The 22296-nt window shown below is 40.8% G+C and overlaps 1 protein-coding gene across 4 annotated transcripts in view; it reads right to left on the reverse strand.

Moving 5' to 3' along the window:
- ELMO1 (engulfment and cell motility 1) overlaps positions 1-22296 on the reverse strand; it is a 311400-nt gene that overhangs the window by 95089 nt on the left and 194015 nt on the right. For all 4 annotated transcript variants that reach the window (XM_055706867.1, XM_055706868.1, XM_055706866.1 and 1 more), the window contains one exon: positions 11649-11785. In XM_055706867.1, the coding sequence (XP_055562842.1) occupies positions 11649-11785 (137 nt within the window). The remainder of the gene's footprint in view (positions 1-11648; positions 11786-22296) is intronic.

Below are 22296 nucleotides of genomic sequence, written 5' to 3' on the forward strand. Positions count from 1 at the left end.
TCCTACCAGTTTCCTTCACTGCAACTTTTTTCTTCTTTTACTCTGTACTTCTGAGAAGGGTATGCATCTTCTCCACAGCTTCTTGTTCAGCTATGAAAGAAGGTACAAATGGATCAACCCTCCTTCCCCCCAGCCTTTTCCAGGATGAACAAATCTAGCTCCTTCGTGTTCCCCTTGAACAGCACATGTTCCATCTCCACTTAATCATCTTGGTGGCCCTTTGCTGGACTAGCTCCATTTCATCAATCTCTCCCCATTGCTGGGGCACAAAACTGGACACAGTCTTCCAGCTGCTGCATCACAAGTGCCAATCTGGGGGGAATAATCCCCTCCTTTGATCTGCTAACTCTGCTTTAGCTAATGCAACCCAGCGTGCAGTTAGTCCACATCACACAAGGGTGCACTGCTGATTCATGGTACTCATCAACACAGGCACCATCCTACAAGCAAACACCTACATTTATAATTGCAAAACATGAAATTAGTCTTTCTGAGTTCCCAGTTTGCATTGGCAATCACCCATCCTCAGCCTGCTGTGGTGCAGAAATTAATATCAAAGCCCTGGCCATCATAAAAATCAATACTAGATGCTGAAGTGTTACTCTAGTACTGAAATCAAGAAGTGTAGAGAAGGAAATTAGAATCATCAAATTCTTTCAAATGATAATAACTAGAGCAAATTGAGCAGCTATGAAACATCATGTTCTTTAGAGCTTAAAAGCAATAAAAAAACCCTAACCCATGCAAAGCTAAATAATTTTTATGGAGACAGTTTCTTTTCTCCGCCAAGTAGAATTACCAGTTTAAAGATTTTGCTTTAGCTGGTACCCTAAGATTTCACACAGTGAAAGGCCATTTGGGCCATGTATATAACTGAAGCCATCTGCAAGCCACACACATACAATACCTTCTGCCGTAGGTTTATCTCGCAGATTGATGGAGATAGTTCTTTTCTCTAAGTAAATTAAACTTTGCAGCCTACTATATATGGAATTAGGTTAGATAAAAGAATATCCAGTTTTCTGCCATCATTATTAAAATGTTGTATTTACGCTGTTACTCATTCAGGAAGATTTTTTTTTTTGTCCATATAACTACATTTTTAGGAATAAGAAACATGTCCATGCATGTAATTTTGATTTTACAATTCTAATGGTGTCCTTCAGATTTCTATTCCCATTGAAAACACACAGCTGCCTGTAACCCCCATCCATTCCGATATTCCACAACTTCAAAGGGTCTTTTCTGATCTCTTGACCCAAGATGTGGTCATTAGCACCCTCCCTTAAGACAGGTTGAAGCGCTGTATGATCCATGCTGTTACTCCAAGGAAAGGGGACAGGCAGAAGGAAAGACTAGGGAAATAAATCCTGTTGGAGGTCAGAGTATTGGAACAGGGAGAGAGGCTAAAGGAAGCTTCACTTAGAACACAGAGAAATCCAGTAAGATTTCTACATCCAGTCACTAGTTTATGTATGTGCTTTAAAAAAACCCAACAAAACAACAACAACAACCACCCCAAACAAAATCCAACCAAAAAAACCCCACCAAAACCCACATATAGGCCTTGAAATGCAGAGTATCAGTTATATGACAATCAGATTAATTCAGATTAAAAAAAAAAAAATAAAAAAAACACCAGGAAGAAAGCAGCCCTTTAACAACTTCCAAATCCCTAACTTACATTGAAAAGAGTTCTTGGAAGGAATCTGAAAATCTTGACAGCTATGAGATTACATCCTTCATCTCACACATCTGATTATACAAAAATAAGGATGTTCCATTTTCCTACTCGGTGACTTCTGAGATGTTATTTTCACTATGAAGCGCTGATCAATTGCTTCTGAAGAGGCTGACAATGTCATAATGATACAATGAGCTCTGCAGTTTCCTTTGGACACATGGTTAAGTACAACAAGAAGTTCTAGGAGACCTTTACTATTCAAGAAAAATGGATACAACAGCAATTTTTAAGTTCTTGCTGCTGTCGTTCTCATATCAGCAAAACAACAAAGATCATCCAGTCTCCCTGAGACAGAAAACTGATGCTTAAAATCTGAAGATACATCTCCAGAGAGAAAAATTAACATAAAGTTCAAACCATTCAAAGCTATTTCCCCAGATGCTTCCACTCTTCTAGATGCAGACTTGATATTCTTGATTCATGGACGGTTCTTGGACATTCCAGTTTCGTGGTCATGGCATGAATATTTTCAACCACCATGGCAAGATGTTTAATCAGCTGCACTAATCTTTTTCAGGGATTCTGACACAGAATTTGGTATTTGTTTCTTCACCTGTTTCTGGTGTTTGGGTTAATACACTTGCATGGTATCAAATCTCTTCATTATTCCTGGACTCAGCTTCTAAGGTGATATTCTTCAGCTTTTGTATGTATTACAAGGGGACTTGCTTCTCTGCTTGCCATGATCAACTTATTAAAGTAACCTGAGGAACTGGGAGAGAGGCTATTGATACATTATCTTTCAGTCATGAATAAATCCGCAACACTTTTTGTATGGCTATTCAAGTTGACAGTGCAGAGGTGAAAGGGCAAAGGAAAAAGGGCCTTACCACTTTTCTGAGGTACACACACCACTCTCAATCCTTCAGTAAGTTATTTTGCTTACAACGGAAGTTCTCACGTCTGAGCTTCACTACTCTTCCTAAGGAACAAATGCCCCCACTCCAGTCTCAAGCCCAAATGTTCTGTGGGGCAAAACCTAACACTTCCTTCAGAAAGCACATGCTAAATCCCTCACCTCCCATCCTCCTCCATCTCCCACTCTCCCAGTCTCTGGGAACTTGAGGGCAGCCCACATTAGCACACCAAGGCCCGCTTTAACCTGTGATCACTGAAGAAAGCTCTGCGAACTAGTGGTGCTATCGCTGCCCTGCTGCCGGTGCCCAAGGCAGCCTATGGAAAGCCAGCAGAGGCAGGAACATCTGCTGGTCCCAACTGCACAGCGTGGACACAGCTTGAAGCAGCTGGCTTTTTGGAGGAGAGCCCATCCACACCCACGCACGCCTCTTCCTCTCACTCTGGCCCCCAGCACCCCTCCCCTCCCCTCCCCTATACCTCTATCACAGCCAGTCTCAATTTACACGGGTACATGAGGCAGCACGATCATTTTGTCAGATGCTGGTCAGTTGCCTTACCTGCTAAAAATAGAGCCACGCAGCAGCAGCGACTGACTGGCAAATGCCTTTTTAATGGTGACTGACATATTCGGTCAAGACAACACTCGAGATGTAAATTGCAAACAATGAAGGACATTTGTATAAGGACAGATGAGACGAAAACAACAAAGCACCCTGGCTTTGCTTATGAGACACATATGAAAGATTTCTGCTGCTCTTTTCAACCGTGGTGCTATTTAGATTACAATTACTTAAAGCAAACCAACAATAATACAAGCTCTTCTGCTACTCTGAGAGAGGCTATAAAAAATCTCATTGTCAGCTGCATCATTCATCACGATAACCTCATTTCAACCGAAACAAAATCTCCAAGACATGCCCCCACCCCTTCCCTTTATTTGCCTATAATAAGGTCTATAGTCTGGGGAGCTCTCGGGCTGAATTCCATGCATTGTGATTCACAAAATGAAAATCTGGTATTATATGCCCACTGACATTCACATCCGCAGCAATTCATGCAGCAAAAAGCCATATGCCATGCACCTCTGATTTAACTGTACTACAAAAACATATCCTAGAAAGAAGAAATAAAAATAGAGAGACAAGAGTGGTTCCTGAGACCTGATTATTATCCACACTTTAAGACAGGAATGACAAGGGCAACATCACAAACTATGCTGTTTTGGTGACAGTTCCAGTTAGGTTATATCATTTTCCTTAGCAACTAACACACTCTACATGCAAGTGAGGAATTCTTTCCCAGTGCAAAAGGTTTCTACAGAGTACAAAAAAGTGGTTAGCACAGATAACCTACGCTCAGTGTTTCTCCTCTGGTTATCAGGCTTTCCACTCAGTCATCTTTTTGAAGGCTGAGGTGTTTATTGGTTTGATCAGCACCCACTGAGATGAAAATGAAGAGCGCTTTGAAAATACAAAGTACCAACAGTTTTAAAAATTGCCATCTCCAGGGTGTTAAGCAGACCCGTATGCATTCTACAGAAACACACAGACTTCATTAGAAAGCTGGAACATAAAATGCACTCTGGCAATGACGGCGAGGATTTTCACAAATAAGAGATTTCATTGTTGAAACCAACAGTGAATTTCAGCACTGGGGAAAGGATAAGAAACCAGTTTCTGACTAAGGAAATGATCATACTAAAAATATTTTTTTCTTTTTTTTTCTTCTTCTTTTTGTCGTAACAGATTTTTGCTGAGACACCCCTTCCTTTCCTTGCTTTTTGCTTGAAAAATCAATTTCTGTCTTAGTGTACCCATCCTGGCATACAAATGGACAGAATTTCAGCTTTAAAATGCTTTTTCTTTTATTCCTATGCCCTCCATGAAATCATTGCATATGTGATCACTGGAGAAGGACGGTTCAGCTGGGATAATAACTAGTTGTGACCCTGCTACAAAAGACTTTTGAAGCCTTCTGGCAAAGGCAGAAAATAGTAAAGATACTATTTTTAATGAAAAAACCTCTTAGAAGGAGAAAAATACCTCATACGCTGCAAAGTGCAGGGAAAGGGCAAGTGTTGCTCCTTACTGCTTCATTATCTAGCCTAAGTACTTATATTTCACAAATTAATTTTTAAAATGTGTTTGCATTCTTGACAATGCTAGTTAAAACTGAAACATTTTCAAAAGGAAGCAACCAACTAGATTTAAAAATGCAATACTCTTGTTCAGTTCCTTGGAGCTTGACAGTCCCAACCTTTGGGGTATGAATATTTAATTTTTACAGACCGATGCCTCAGTATGTAGAAGGCCTAATCTTCAGCATCTTAAACATCCCTTCTCAGGTTCCTGCAGCCAGAAGCAGCAGACTAGTAACAAACTGGCTTTGACAAATGCAGTGGGACACATTTGGAGATCTGATGGGTGTAGATAAATGCACAGAGACAGAGAAGACTAAGCAGAGCCATTCCTAAATGAGCAGCCAGTGAAGGAGTAAACTTGCAATATCCAGGCCACAAAAATCACAGAGGGAACACCGACCAAATGCTAGTGAAAGGTCTTAAACAGGCTCTCCCTACATCACATTAATGGTGGCTGCTAATGGAATAGATCCGACAACCTTCCTGCACCCAAACTATGCTCTTCTGGGAGATTCCCATTGTATTTGGAGGGTATTGTTTTTCTTCAGTGAAAAAGTCACATTTTCTGTGTAAGCTATGCAGCAGACTTGCAAAATGTTAATTGCTATACTTTTTTTTTTTATAAATTCATGCATTTCACAATTAATGATACAATATATTTATAGCAATTATCTGTTTCCAATAAAAGTTAATAAAGTGTTAATGGCCTCAGGTGTGAAAATATGGAATTTAATTTGTGCTAATCTGCCTAAGCCTGGGGAATACTGAATTCATTCTATGTGAGAATAATTTATTTGCAGTATCCCTGACTGATATAAACAAAGCATTGCCAAGGGAAAGTGCAATAAAGCTAACAGAGAGGTGCAATCATTCCACTAGCCCAGCATTTCCCACAGGTAAAATGCAAACAGAACAGCCTTCCAAAAGCTTCTCTCAAAAGAAGTTAAATTCATCTGCTTCAGATTGGTGAAAAAATGCCCATAAGAAATAATAAATGCTTTGGAGAACATTGTGAAAAGCTATTTATCATCCCTTTCCCTTCTTATCATTGAAAGGAAAAGCAGGTGACAGACGAATTTACAGACTGACCAAAGGATTTTACTTTCAAGTCTGTTTGAATTAATGTTTCTCCTGTTTGAGTCTTTCATGCTCCAGAAGCTATCATTTGCCACCCTCCTCCAAGCATCCCTGTGAGGGGGTGGGAAAGAGGGGCACAGACACAGAGCAAAGCACCACCTCTGGAGCTGCTGCTGCAACCTGGAGCTGTGATGGTGTGATGGAGGAGACTGGAGCAGCCAGACATCCCAGTTCTGCTTTTGGCCCTGCCACTGCTTCACTGCCAAGGCATTTGGGCTCTGGGTGCCTTCGTCTCCTCCCTGTAAAATGGGGTTTATCAAGATTCGGCCAACTCTGCAATGAGCAGAAAAGTGCAGAATATTGTTAGAGCCACTAGAGAAGATCACTTGAGCATGCTAGAAGACCCGCTCCTCCTCTGGGTGTGCAGCAAAGCTCTGCCGCTTCCAGGTCAGGCATGGAGTTGCCATGGCAAGGACTAGCCCTAGGACAGCAAGGTTGCAGCCGGGGGGACATTTTGGACAGGATCTGCGCGCAGTCTGCACCTGGAGTCTCCCCAGTCTGCAGAGCACCCAGCAAAGCTGGTGACAGCTCCTCTGCCGCATTGCTGCTCTGACCCTTTCCAAATATACCTCTGTACCTTTGCTTCCTTATGGGTGACTCACATTATCTGATAGTGGTGTTGACTCACAACATGCTTCCACACAAAACACCACTCACACAACTACGCTCCTTTAAAGCCTGCCTTGAACACCTAGTCATATTTTGAACCTAGCCTTACACAATTATTCATCCTACAGCTGCTGAAAGTGTGACAACACTAGAAAAGCTGAGAAACCTGTGGCATGGCACCTCCAAACTGTCAGCGAACAAGGAAATAGTATTTTTCATTTTTATGTTATGCTTGGTTACCTTTTCTGTTATCTTGTCAGCGAGCAAAGAAAAATGTTCACAGGGTCTGAGCATGAGCAATAAACATCTTTTGTGGTTATCGAATGCCTCAGTGTTTGCTTTGCTATTTAATTACAGGACTCACGTAGGGCATTTATTGTTTGCATCTACTGCCACTGTGAACAACGTCTACTCTACTGATTACCACACAAGACTGTTATGCGTATACCTGTCAGTGACGTTTATTATCATCTGGCTGAGCAGACCCTACTCCTGCACGGGGATCCAGTGCAGCAGCTTGGTGTGGCACTGAAATAGCCAGATACCACAAGTGCTCAGGGTACCCAGGTCTTCCACTGTGAAATGAATGCTAGCTTTGCCAAAATGCTGAAACCTGAGGGTTTGGGGGTTTCCAAGATTGTTTTTTTTATTACAAAATACATTTTCATAGAACATTTAAAAGCTGGTGCTTTATACTATGATGATCTCAAACACAGCCAGAGGGCAAAATAAATTAACTTCTCAGTAATGAGAAAAATGCATCAGTAACGTCATTAGCCAGCCTCGTCCCACTTTTCTATCCCTTAAACCTGTAGTTTCAGTGAATGCAGTAGATTTTGATTCCAAGTGACATACACCACAGGACTTTCAAAGTTTTTGAGTTCTGGCATCCCCTACTTAACTTTAGCCATGTTGAAATGATAATCCGTGTCTTGTTATGATTAGCCATTTTTGGCCATCTCAAAACCTAAAACCATGCAATTACACTAATAAAAGCAGCTATCATTGTGTTCGTTCTCTACAAAGCAGCTTCAAAACCTTGGTAGGTGAATCAAATAACATCATCTTTTTCCTTCCACACTGGGACTAGAAGCAGAAATTTTTATTCTTAATGGTTATTTTAAGATGGCACTAGACTAGGCACAGAATTAGCAAATTGTTCATATTGTTCTGCAGGTCTAATAACACAAGCTATGGCTGGCCTTGCAATTAAAATAATCTGTTTGCTCACCCTTTCTCCTATTAGCATGTGAACTTCAAACGTACAAAAAGCACCAGACTGAAATCTCTGGAGACCAGAGGTAAGACGATAATTTTGTCCCCTACATAATGTCCTATCTGTGGTCTCACAAGAAACAATATGTGTATTTTACAAGAAGATCACTAAAAAGATAGTGATCTCAACGTAAATGCTCATTAGGGCAACACAGGTGCATTTACTTAAGTACAACTAGTGGGGATCAACAAAAAAATTTCCATTGGGCATACGCTTTCATTTGGCCCCATGGAGAGAATTTTACAGTGGGGTAGTTACCTTGAATTCTACCTACCATCGTGCTAAAAATAAACAAAAATCCCCCAACCAATTTAAGTACAACTTAGTCTGTGTGACAGCAGGGCCCGATTACGCCGAGCAGAGTGTAGGTGGTCCCTGCATGAGGGAAAACTGACTGATGGGCACGTATTGAAATGGGCAGGCTGGTGATGAGAGTTTCTAGATGCTAGAGTGCGAGATAACTCAGTTCAGGTTTCTTACAGTCAACACTGACTCCAAAAATCAATACACAATAGTTTCTTCTGCTGCAATAAAACATCTATGATTATGTAAAGCTCTGAGACAAGATTATGTTTTCGAAGTCTTAAACCATGCTGTCTGCTGACAAATGACTGTGGAGGACAGAGCTTGTAAAGTGTCCTTTGATCATCTGTAGGCTCAAAGAAAAACAAAAAGGTTTAAAATGGAATTGTTGCCGCTTGCATGTCTCGTCTATCCAACTGCATCTTAATTTTGCTAGAAAACTCACCAAGACATGAATTATGTATGCCTTAAAATGTTATAAAGGCATAACATAAGCTTAGCTGCCTGACTGAATTATTCTATTCAGACACCTACCCATATATTGAGAGACTGTAAAGAAGGTTTTAGGTCTGACAGTATCATACTATCACCGTAGAGGTCCAAGGAGTTTTTCTAATCCAAGAGTTGACAAAAGGCATCACTTTTAATGAATGAGAATTGGAGAGAGAAAGAAAGAGATCATAAATGTTTTACTAAAACACCATAAAATTGTTCCAACTATGAGTAAAGTGCTGTTTTATTTTGTTTTTAAGCTTTAAAAATGAACAGACCTATATGAGAACTTCACAACATGAATTGAAGAACTATGATGGCACAGTATGTCATTTTGTCATCAAAAGAAAGACTTAATCTGTGGCTTAAAAAAACCTTGAGAACAGGCACTAAGACCTGAGGGGAAGTATTCAAACACCTCACTTATTTTATCACTTGCCATTCTCCAATGCAAGAGATGAGAAAATAAATCTCTACATGTGCACAGAGACCTCCTACAGCCCTTCAACACACAAGCTATTGTGATTAATTAAAAGTTTAAAATTAAATAAAAAGCTCCTTTTCTTCAATTATGATTAAAGATCAAAGGAAGTGGATTAGCTTTCTAGCAGAATCTCCAGGTCTCAAGAGATACCATCCAATATACTGAGAGTATCCAATTTTGTTTTGGAGGTTTTGTGGGAGGAAGGGAAGAAGGTAGAAAATGGCAGGTGGTAGTAAACCATAGCAAAGTGGCATTTCATACATTACCATGACAATCAAGTTATTGAAACTGAAATATAATAACAGTGGATTAAAAGACATTTTTTTCACAGCAACTAAGCTATTACATCTTTTGAGGTCTGTTTTCTTTCTGTTCACTCCTGAAAGTATGGGCTGAATGCTCCCTAGGTCCACATGGCCTTTGCCTGCCAAGCTTTCAAAACTGACCGCATAGAGATGGGTACTCTTAGCACACAGGGAAGATGCAAAAAGAGTACTTACATGCTGTGACCACCAAATTCTCTTGCCAGGTAAGGATTAAAAACACTGTTGTGTAGTTTGGTAAAGCCATCAGCTCTGGCAGCTGTCACCCACCAACCAGATGGGTAAACCTTGGGTACCACTATATAACATATCATCCCCCACAAATCCAGAAGTGCTTCATAAGCCCACACAACCACACAGTTTGCTTCACTCACAGATCCCTTCAGACATTTATCAGCTGAGTAATGCACATCACCACCACATGTCATTTGAAGTGGATAAGAGCACAAAAATCTCCTTATGACTAAAAGAAAGGATTTAGATAAGCAGAACATAATTACGGAACTGTTAGAAATGAGTTGCAAGAGTTTAGTATTCCCCCCCTTTACAAAAAGTTACAAAATCAAGAGTGATTTCTGCAGGCAGAGATCCTGGGTTCATCTCTCATACGCCACAGTGCCTCTCCAGACAAAAATCCTGGCAGGGCAATGGCAAATGTTTCAGATTTGCCCCATGGTTAAGAATCTCCTATGTCCTCAATAACACACACAGTAGGACCTACTGCCCACCTTACTGAACCTGAAAATGCTGCTGGGTGAAGTTCCAGGATTTTCAGTAACAGAAAACACAAACAGCAAACTAGTCAGATCAGAGAAGAAGCTACCTGATATTCTGTGCAGCTCCACAGCAATGCCTAACACTGAAAAGTAAATTTGTTTTCTTTTTAGGGTGATCTGGGCTGTTGCCAGAAACTGGACCATTCTCTTCCTGAATCCCCTAGGATTACTAATAATATTCCAGTTCAAGTTGTGAGAAATCATGCACACAAATCCTTCTTCTACTGAGACAGAAGGCCTGTAATAGACAATTGTAAATTAATTTATTTAAAACAACCACATATTATGTAGCCGTCTTAAAAAAGTTGTTGCGCTTCATTTTAGGTTTCTACACTGTTCAGTGAATTATCTTCCTGTTGCTTCTTCTGTGCTCCTGGATCATTACATAAGAGAAGCATGTCAGAAATTCCATGCGAGAACAAGCCTTTAGGTCATCCAGCTACACCACACATTTTGGATTTCCCTTGTCTCTTTTGTCAGGGCTTTGGTACCGCTGCCTACTCTCTTACCTAAAAGAACTCAACAAAGGTTATTCTGCATTCTGTCCTAAGGATTCACCATCACTCTACAGTAGAAAATGGACATTTAGACCACTTCAATAATAGACGGTTCCAATTAGAAGTTAGGCATGATCATTCTTACTAGATCTCACATAACATCTGAGTCTGGTGAAGTCACCAGAGCACTTGTATGGTACACGCTGACACAGTGCATCAGTCTCACTTTTCATTCTCAGCCCACAGCTCTATAACCAACATATCTCAGGGTGAGAGGCTCAAGATGCAGTCAAAGGATCCCAATGAAGACAAGCATGCCAGCTGGCCACAAAAGCATGAGTTTGTCATTCTTACAAAATGCCAAAGATCCTGTTCAGCTTCATGGTAGATTAGAGTTAAAATAGGATGTCTAGAGACCATTAAGACAGAAGTCTCGTTCTCCATAGCTTTGCTGAGGATCAGGAAATTGGCTGAAACCTCCAGAAATCTGTCTTATAACAAAAAAAGGTGTAATACTGAGGAGGTTTTTTGGTTGGATTTTTGTTTGTTTGGTTTGAGTTTTGTGTTTTAACAGGCCAAACTGCACAGCACTTTGTCAGGATTGTGTCCACTCTTGAATATTTTATCACTTTAGTGCTCACATGAAAAAGGGATGCACAGAATTATCACTGCAGTACTCTCTTTGCATTATTTACAACCTCGGCGGCTGCAGCACTTCAGCATAATATTGCTAACATAAAAAGGCAGAATTCCCCCTCAAGCCAGGTTTTTAGTTTCACAGTCTGCAATGCAACATGATTGAAAAAGGTCTATGCACCTCTCTTATACCTCCTATCCCCTACCCCCACTTTTTTAAATGCTGGCGCTCTGATGTGCAAAGAATCTGAACAGATAAAACTCCACAGCATTCAGCAGATGGGGATTAGTAAATCCCTGTGCCTCTAGGGAAGAATACATAGCCTTGTTTCACCATCCTGCCCAGTTATTTCCACCCCACCCTTTTTCTTGCCTTGTTAAAGTCCTCTGAAGTTGCCCTCATTTCCTTCCATGTCTTGTTCAAGAGCTGAATGCAGATACAGAAGAACTCCTCAAACGATCTGTCATGGGTGAAGAACATGGGATGGAAATCGTTGCAGGTCTCACTGGCTGAAAACAGAAAAACAAGGGGGGGTGTGTGTGTGGAATAAAACACGTACAGGCAGTAGCTTCAAAAAAACCCCATAAAATACAAGCAGCCACAAAACCTTGTGATTTAGAAGAATCCCAGTTCTAATAGCAAAGGATGTCAGAACATTATCCTAAAAAGTCAGCCTTGACCTACAGTCTTAAAGACAATGAAACATGGTATAGAGCCTGTCTGCAGGAGACCAACAGCAACAACAAGAGGAAGCAACTACCTGTTTGCCTGAATTTTCTCTCAATAGGTGTTTTGTTTGTGCCAGGTTGTGTTGTTCAGGCCAGGGCGAAGAGACACAAGGAAGAAGCACAAGTCCCCTCATCAAAACATCAGTCTTCCCCACTGCTAACAGCATGTACCTTACTACATGCTGAGAACCAAACCTCAAACCCCATCAGTCACAAAATAGTATTAGATCAATGTACACAATGAAATGTGAAGCTCTGCTGACACAGCAGATGATCTACCATATTGTACATGGATATACCACAGAGGTAAACACAGAAATCTAGACAGACATATAGATGAGAATGGAACGGATTAAATTTGTCCTTTGAAAATAACTGAAAACAAAAGAAATGGCTCTTCTATTGTCTGTCGCTTATCTAAGGTGGAAGAAAAAAAAAAAAACAAACCACCAACAAACCAAAATGCAAACTTCCTTTTTAAACCAATACTGGCTTTAAGGAAGGAAAAAAATAAAAGAATATTATAATGATGTTCCCCAAAAGGAAAAGTACAGTTTGGCAAGACTGCTGTGAATCTCCTTGATCAAAGAATGGATTTTCAAAAACTAAAGGCTGAAGCGATGCTGACCTGTGGGCACATCTGAGCAACCTGGGAACAGAAGGGGCTTTCTCCAAGTCCTGAAAGAGATCCTTAAACCCTGACATGACTTGCAGGACCTCAGTAGGTTGCACATTTTCGTTCTTAAAAAAATAACAAAAAATGTCAAGTTGACTAAGCCTTTCTTATATACCCAGTCCCCAAATCTCTCAGCTTCAGCTTTCACTTCTGCATGAGTGTTCCTTTGGATTTTTCCAGCAGTCACTCACGTGCCTATACAGCAGCATCTTTCCTTACTTCAAGATCAAATAGCCACTGCTTAGGCAAGCTTCCTCCTCTGCAAGAACAGCAGAATTATCGAGTATTGGGATAAATCACCCTTTTCCTTAGGCTGGCTCAGTCTGACATCTGCTTTCTCTCAGTGGATGGAGAAATTAGAATTAAGACTCTTTGCAGGAGAATGTGCATGGCTCAGGCAGTCTGACTCCCTGCAGCAGCTGCAAACACTTTGTCCTGGTACCTCTCCTAGCCACAAACCCACCCTTTCAGCATGTTTAGTTACCTCTGCTGGAGCAGTGGCTCTGCCATAGGGACCTGAGTTGTACTTAGAAGCACCTGAACCCTTAAAGAAAAAGCCTTTCTGACCTTTCCCAACATGCAGTATTCCAATTATAAAGCATAACTCTGAAACTTAATTGTAAATTTGAAGCTTAATTTTAACATCAGATTTACTAAAAGCTAATCAATTCCTCAGCTACGCAGCGAGAATGAGAGTTAATTTTGGAGCACAGGTTTCATTCTAATCAAGTAAACTCCATTTACTTCAAAGGATGTGCAGTCAAGGGGGAATTAGTTAAAGCAGAAACCTATATTTGTGAGGCCCAATTCATTCCCTTTAAAAGAATAAAATGCCTCAGGCATGATTTTCAGAGCACCTTCAGCTTCCATTCATTCTACTGGAGCTGCAAGAGCTCAGCACTTCCAATGATCAGACCTTCAGCCTGTAATAATGTCAGAGACACAACAGAACAGAATCTCAGAGGCCACTTGTCTTTAAGTCATGAAATACTGTAATGATGAGAGGAAATAAAATAACACCAAGCAGAAGAATGTAGCCAGTACCTTCGCTGTATAAATCACAGCACAAAACAAGGCAATAACACTCCACACGTACTGGCCTTTCTGATTGTCCTCAGAGCCTGAGCTTATCACTGTTCCTGCCCATAAAAATCAATAAATCAAAATTAATGGAAAGGCTAGGGATTCTCAGAAACTTGATCATCAGTTCTAACTCATGCTCTGTATGATAATCAGCCTCAAACTACTACATTAACTGTTCTGCATGCAGAATCAGAGGTGCTACCCCCCTCCCCCCTTTTTATAAGTAGGCAACATACTGTGTTTTATGCCTTTCCAGGTTGAAAATGAAATTCTAAAAATCACTGTTATTGATATAAATGGAGAAAGTTGGGCCTGTTGCAAAGCAGGTTCAATGTCTTAAAGTGCAAAACAAATCCTAAAAAAAATTCTAAACCAAATGGTAAACAGCTTCCTCTCAATTCCCATTCAGCATCCAGATAATAGAGAAGGAAAAAAAATTCCATACTTCACTTCAAATGTAGCTTTTTGTATGTCTTAAAAATCTATCCAGAACAATACAATTAAATGGAAAAATCAGAAAGGAAGCACATCAGGGGTGCTTACATTGTAGCCTATCTACAGGCTGCAGCTCAGGTCATGTCTATGTTCTGCTCAAAGTGGTAAGTATCTAATGAAAGACAACCCTTGCCCTGATACTTTCTTTCTCCCTTCGACAGGTAAGATGAGGACGAAGGAAAAGGCAAAGCTGTGTTACTAGTGGTTTCTAGACCACAGTAAGACCGAGTCACAACCTGTGATCTTACCCCACCCTCTCCAGCTCCAATTCAGCACCTCCCATATCAGAGCACTGCCTGTCTCTGCGGAGTGGGAAAATTCAGAGGCTGATCAGTTCTACTTATTAAAAATTTCTTGGATTTATTTTTTCACTAACTTGTAAATTGACTAGTTCTAAACTGAAACAGAAGTCCAGCATTGGATAATTTTGAGACCTTCTATGTAACAGCTGCATGCAAAATTCCTGCCCTTAAGCCCAGCGCTCTCTAACCTTCATTTTCACAAGCAGGGACTAACCACATTTATAACCACAGAAAAAACCACACATGGCTGCAACACAAGGACACAAATCATCGTGATTATTTAATAACATCATCAAGTTTTAATTACGCCTCTGTGAGATCACCTTCGAAAGGCAAGTCACAGATGTCTGGCCTACATAAATCAGGTGAAGATCTTGTTGATTTTCCTTTCTTGGCACAGTTCTCAGAGCTGTAGATCAACATGCCACCTCTCAGTATTCAAGTAGTCCTTCAAGCTTCTAGCTGATCTATAGCTGTGACTTTGAGGAAGAAGCTTAGTTCATTTCTCATCATAAATTGCACTGGCAAAAAAAAAGAGCTAATTTCTACCTGAGAGTTTATGTGGTTCCTTCAGTGTATATATTTAGTGTCTACCCAACACAATTTTGCCTGTCAGTTCATTGTCTATATTACAACAAAGACATTCAAGCATCCCAGTCTGTTTGAGCGGTAAACAGATTTGATCTGTTATGTTGTTCCTTTGTGGATTAGTAGAAAACAACAAGAAAAAGAAAACAAATAGAGAAAGAAGAAAAGACATACCTTCACTTTCCACCCCATCTCTAAATGCCCTTTTCCATGAGAAACAACATCATCGGGACTGAATTTCTTTTAGCTGCGTCAAGAACGTTAGGTATTTGCATATTTGCATAAGCCTGTCTTGGAAGGGCACAGATTACATGATGATGTTTCAATAACTGACTTGAAGTACAAGAGATGTATAATTTCAAAGTTGCTGTGGTGAACTGAATACAAACAACAAGGATTGCTGCATTCAAGACAGACTCCAGGAAAGGACAAGTGCACGAGATCAGACACCAGTCAGGTGTGTCACCTCACTGTCCAAACCGGTATGAACAAAAGGCCACCAGTTCAACACAAGCTGGTTGATAGCTGGAAGTGCTGATTATATCTTTCCCTCACCTTAAAAAGTAGGCTATGTGTAGAGATCTATAAATAGTTTCCAGTTGGAAAGGGGAAAAAATATTATTTTTTTATCTTAGAATTTATTTTGTGCAATACTTGGAAGCGACACAGAGATAACCTTCTCCTCCTCCCAAAGCTAAAACAGCAGACAGAAACACAGTAATACACCTCTCTAGGCAAGGTACTGTCCTTGATCTTAAAACATCTCTGCTTTCTTCCTGATTCTGCTAAGCTATGTTGATAAGATACTCATCCCTCACCATGTCTTTAAAGTGGCATATGGTCAATCTGACCTCCCTTGTAAAGTTCTCGAATTTAAGAAATTAAATAGGTTGTACTGGTGTGAAAGCAAAATAATAAATAGCCATATCTATCATGAAGAGGAATGTTTGAAATTAGGAACCACCCAACCCCTTATTTTCAAAATCCATTCGTGATGTTAATGGGGGACAAGCTGAAGTGATTTAAACAGTCATTTTTCTGTAAATTTAAGGCTTGGACCCATCACACTGGGAATGCACATGAAAGACAATTTACTAATCACAGAGGAGCCGCCTCATTCATGGATGTCAGCCATGTACAACTGGTCTACAAAATGCAACTAGAATAGATTTGATTAAGTAGATAATAAATAAAAGTGTTAACGGGGCTGTGTATTCTCAAATATTTCAAAAGCAGGCAGGCAGCTTAAATCAATCAAATTACTCAGGCAGCCATATAAATGTGCTCACCTGGTGTTAATACTGTCACACATGAAGGGACAGACACCTGTGGTGAGGAATAAGACCCTGTTCTGGGGGTGGTATTAACAGATCCTGTGCACCCTGAAACCCATAGCAAGAAAAGCAGCCTGAAATTGCATCAGCACAATTTTGAGATGAGGGAAGCAGTGATGCAGAGCCCTAGGAAACTGGTTTGCAAAGTTCCAGGGAGAAAGGGGTTCAACAGCATCTCCCTGTCTGAAAGGTACCTGGGATCCATGAGATCTTCAGAGAGATCTGTGTTTTCTGTTACTGAGCTGCTGCTTAATTCTGGGTGAGTCATTTATCCCCTCTGTTGTTTTCCCCACTTTCACAGGATGGAGATGACAATATTTGGTCAGAGAGGAGGCGGGTGGAAAGATCTATTGCACTTTCTGAAGTGCAGCAAGATCCACAAATGAAAGGTGCAATATGGACCTTGGAAATACCATCTCCACTTGGCACGGCCTTCTCTGGGATTATTATTTGCCAATAACAGAACACAACTGAAGAGCAACTAATTCTCACTAGTTCTCAGAAGCAGCAGCACTGTAATTTCTGCTCTCCCTGAAGGTGCAATACAGTAAAAATAACTACTGCCATGACCATTTTTATATATGCAATCAAAACTTCTCTCAGTAACACACAGAGTATATAAGAAAAAGTGCACCTAATACTTCAGAAATACAGCAATTGCCAAGTTACCTACACCACTGATCCCTGTAGTCTGCTAGCAATAATTTGGGAGAAAACCTTTGGCTACCTTTCTGGCATGTGATAGGGAAACAGTGTAATTTAAGGCAAAGAAGGTCACTAGCGATGGCAGTGCAGTAATGAAGTAGTAATATTGCTGCCAGTCATGTAATTTTCTTTCCTAAGGAACAGTGCTGTTTAGAAGACTCAACTGGTATTAGAACAAAAGTCACTCATCCTTTTTACTTTGATTGAGAGAGTAAGATACAAACAACTAAGCTTCAAGACATAGCAAAACAATGCAAAAAGCTAAGCTGCATTTGCAATCTAGGTGAATTACGTGAAGATTTTGTTCCACCTACTTTGAAACAAGAAGGGAATAAGGAAGCACACTGCATCACTGAACTGTGCAAGATGTGCCACTGGTTTCCTCAGGGGTGTAGGCACATGTGTATGTCTCAGAGAAAGTCATCCCAGACCATGATATCAGGAGTGAATCCGTAATTCAAAATTCCAGCACCAAAGTAGCATACACACAATTACTTGGGAAAGCAATAAGGTGATCATGTGAAGTAGGGCAAAAATGCCCCCTCCCTTAACATGGTATATAGCATTTCCAGAGCACCAACATTACCCAGCAATATATAGCGACAAAAGACCTTCAACAACTTACTTTACCTGATCACATATTTAGATGGAATAGAAATGATACGAAATTGCTAAACATGTGGCAAAACTACCAACTCAAACTCCTCATAAAGACATAAGGTAACAGCATTTCTCTGAATTGACAAGACTTCTCATTAGGGGAGCTATAGAGGGAAACTGGAAAAAAAGTACACATGGAAGGCTTCCTACAGTCTGTAAGCTTTCCTTTTTCAAGGCTGAGAATAAATTTCACTATGCAATGAAAAACAAGGATTCCACGAAGCCTCAAGCCTGATGAGACAGGCAGGACTAGGATGTTTATGGCACATGCAACCCCAAGCCTCTTCACTAACTTACCCGGATTCACTTTGAAGATGACTGCTTGCTGTGTCAGGAACACACCTCCCTTCCCCAAGATACCATCAAGTAAAGGAGCCATGATTTAAAAATCCACTTCTCTCACTGTCCCAAATAAAACTGGTGGAAGACGAACCCTGACTATTGCAGCATAATTCAATAAAGCCCCACACTCATCACTACCAACAGACCCAGCAGTTTAGAGCTGGCATCTGTGCTACATCCATAAGGAAGGGGCTGAAGAACCATACCCAGGCAGACTCACCCTGCCACATCCAGAGCTGATGGTGAACTAAGAAGCTAATGAAGCCAGTAGTGCCCATGCAAGCAGGCTGACTTTGTAAAGATAAGCCCTTTTGCACCTCTCAGTAAACACGGAGACTTCGCTGCACCTCTCCTACTTAGAATGGACCTGAAGACTGAACATTGTGATTTGGAAATGCAAACAAAAGGCCAAAGTGCAAAGTGAGAAGAGTTACTAAAAAAGCTCTTCTATGCAACAAGGAAATGACAGAGATTACAAAGAGTCGGCATCATGCTGATAAGGGTTCCCCATGTCTTTCAAAAGCAGCCTATTTTTATTTGTGATAAAACAGGTGCCAGATATGAATAACTCTGAACTGCCTCTACAATGTGTCACAGGACACTGTTGGGCAAACAGGAAAGTACTCTGCTTCCCTCTTCACTCCTCCACTACTCCCAGAATAAAAAAAAACCCCAGTGATCAATAACAATAAGAAAGGGCAGTTTTAAAACCTGATGTATAAACTGGAGTTCATTTTCAGAGGTGAGGGAGCACTTCATTAGAATTAGTCATGCACTTCTAGGAAAAAAACTCCTTAAGAGTGGAAAAGGTATCAAGAAACAGGAGCTTGCATTTGTCATATCAAAAGGAATGTCTTTTGTGAGAAATAAAAAATAATTAAAAAAAGACATAGATCTGCATTTATACTCCAACATATTTACGGTATCCTTGAATAACAATATAGAATCATAGAATCATTTAGGTTGGAAAAGACCTTTAATATCACCAGAATGTTAACTGATTAATGTGCTAAATTTGCTTAGGGACTATGAAGTCTTTATGGTCACTTCTAGTAAATATATAGAATAAGAAGGAATTACACATTTAAAGCAGAATCTACAGAAGCTTGTTTAACAAGTAAACATACTATGCAAAACCTTCTTACAAAAGACAACACTGCTGCTCTGCCAGGTTCCTGACACCTTGCAAAGCACACAAGGCAATGATGGCTACATGAAAGCTTAAAAAAACCCACCACAAACCCAACACACCCCCCACCCCCACACATAGAAAAGCATTTCTGACAATTTCTAAGCCCACAGACTGTCTACTTGAAGTCCAACTGACACAGATAGTGGCACTGACAGAAGGCCAGCTAAGCTCAGACCTATCAAGGGAAGCACCTTATCACATCTGTTACGCGTTGATACCCTCATCCCTTCCCTCTTACATCCCTTCTCTCCTAAGCCCTCAGAGAAACAAGTCTTAACTCTTATCTCCAGACAGATCAGGAAGAATGACAGTAGCAATGGGGGAGGTAGATATTCTCAGCATTTATAAAGAGCAGCATAAAGGCAGTCACTTACACTGCGTAACCGCTCGTTTTAGTTCTACACCCATTGGCAAAGTTTATTGCTAAATGCTGTACTCTGGCACATTCTCTATTAACTGTTGCAGCACTGCAGACCCAGAACACTGAGGGCTGGAGTCAGAAGTTGCTGGCTGCAGAACTGGACGCTCACTGTGCTTGTGCGTCTCCTTGATGTCCCTTCCAACAAGCACTGCACTGCGAAACTACCTCTTGTGGCAGGATTGCTGACTTTTCAATTCCTTCTGACTGTTTTGGAGAGCACCAGCTTAGCACTTCTCCTCCTGAAGGGATTCTTGCTGAAAAGCACACTCTTCCCTCTAATTACTCATTTTCTTTATTAGGAAGTTACGTAGACTGCATTATAGGTTATAGCTCATGCTTCTCCACGGACCACCTGTGAGATACTTCATCAAGAATATACTCTGGTTGCCATTTGAAATACAGACCATGCTGTTTCGATTCACAAGTGAGGAGCTGTCACTGAAAACTAATTCTGCTTTAAATAGGCTGGCTAGGGCTCCATCTGTAAGAAAACTTTAAGAGGCCTATAAAAACCTGCAGGAAAACCACTGCAAACAGTAACCCGGGAAGCCTGCAGATTTTTTTACGTCCTTCCTTGTTACTTAAGCAGTTACCATTGCCCTTTCCTTCACATGCATCTCCTCATTAAAATCGGATGTTTAAAATCATAGCATGAAGAAATGGTGTGGTCATTGTGTAAGACAGCTAGTGGAAAAAACCATATTTTTTTTCGGTATTTGATCTTACAAGTGAGCAACAGCGGGAGAACTGCAAGGAAGAAAAACAAATGAGCAGATGGAGAAGCCAACAAACCAGCAGTCAAGCCAGGAAGGAAAAAAATCTTTCCTGGTACCATGTCATTCGCCTATTAGAAAAAAAGGGTACAACTGAATTACCCATGCAGACCTGGCACAGACAAGCCACAAACCCTCTGTACTTACCATTAGAGGCATCCGTGTATGAGATGCCTCCTTTGGTGCACTTCTGTGACAGGCTGTTAGGTTACCTTTAATGCCCCCATGGTGGGGTATGAGGCAGGCTGGCTGCCTGATACCTCTGCCTGACCAGCCAGGCTAGCTCCCAAAGTGCAAAAGCTGGGAGGACAAATGACCTGTTATCTAGAAACCGAGTAACACAGCTAAACTTACGCTAGCTCCTCTGCCATCACAGAAAAGGCAACAGCAGTACTCTAAATTCGAGCACTTGCTTTGAATCAATCCCGGATATACTCAAAATGCCAAACAAGGTAACAGACGGAGATGTGGGGCAAGATGACATCAGTATCAATAAAAAAAGTGATTTCTTGTGATGAAGGTGAAGGCATTCACTATATCACGCATCCTACAGTGATGGCAGCTGATCTTTCATGTTAGATCTGGTTCTGAACAGTGCTGAAACTATATTGCTTGCTCAGAACCAGAAGATGCACACCTACTAGGTTTCCTTGACTTCTTTGAAAACATGTGCAGTACCACCACTACTCCTACACTCCCTGTAGAACAACTCACCTTAGCAATAACACCTCTTCACCTTCCCCTTCTGAATCCCTACGGATTTGTGTACCTCCTTTAAAATACTTGTATTCATACACACACGTGCCAAATTGCCAAAGAACTTTTTTTCTCCGCCTTTGTGAAAGTAAAACGTGAGAAAGAAGAAACCAGCCACTGGATACAAGTCTGCACAGGCAAAATCCTGTGCGATATACCCCAGGCTGCGAATACCCTGCCATGTCTATAGTCCACCTGCTATGCCACTGTTGGTCTGCCATGGGCAACCAGCAGAGCCACGCGAGGCAGTAACAACCTAGTGATCTGTGGGGAAATGCAAATCTTCCCTCTCCTTATGCACTCGGTCACTACTGGAACCCAGTTGGACTTGCTGAGACAAAGGTCATTAACTCCCTGTGCAAACTGCATCTTAGTTATCTAATCACAACCACTTAAATTGTTTTCTCCCCCTACAAATTGTCTTAATCTGTAAATTATGCTTTTAACTATCTGGGCTAGAGTCCCAAACTCAGACTGGCAGAACAAAAATAAAACTGCTGAAGCATACTCTTTTAACATAGACCAAACTGAGTAATTGCTACTCACAAAAAGGGAACACAGTGATGTGGTAGGGTGCAAACTGCTCAGGAAACACTGAATCTCAGTACTTGTTAGTATATTTATCCGAGATCATCACCGTAATGCACTGTGTAAGCGCCAAGCATCTTGAAATGGTTTTGTGAACATTATTCAATCTCTAGAAGGACATTGGTCAACAATAACTCTTCAGATGCCAAGCTTAACCTCTTGAAAGGCAAGCAGAAAATCAAGTTAATTAGACCACAGGCTTAACAAGAGAAGCTATTTAAACAACACACTTCTAAGTAGCACATTCAGCCCATAAGCTACTCTAGTGGAGTTTTTCACTTCATACACAAATACGAACCAAGCTGTTTGATACTATGACTGCCAGAGGGTAGTTTTGCATAGGTAAAACTACTGTCATGAAAAGTTATGTTTTAGAA

Source organism: Falco cherrug, chromosome 4, assembly GCF_023634085.1.
Source record: "Falco cherrug isolate bFalChe1 chromosome 4, bFalChe1.pri, whole genome shotgun sequence".
In the NCBI taxonomy this organism is placed as follows: Eukaryota; Metazoa; Chordata; class Aves; order Falconiformes; family Falconidae; genus Falco; species Falco cherrug.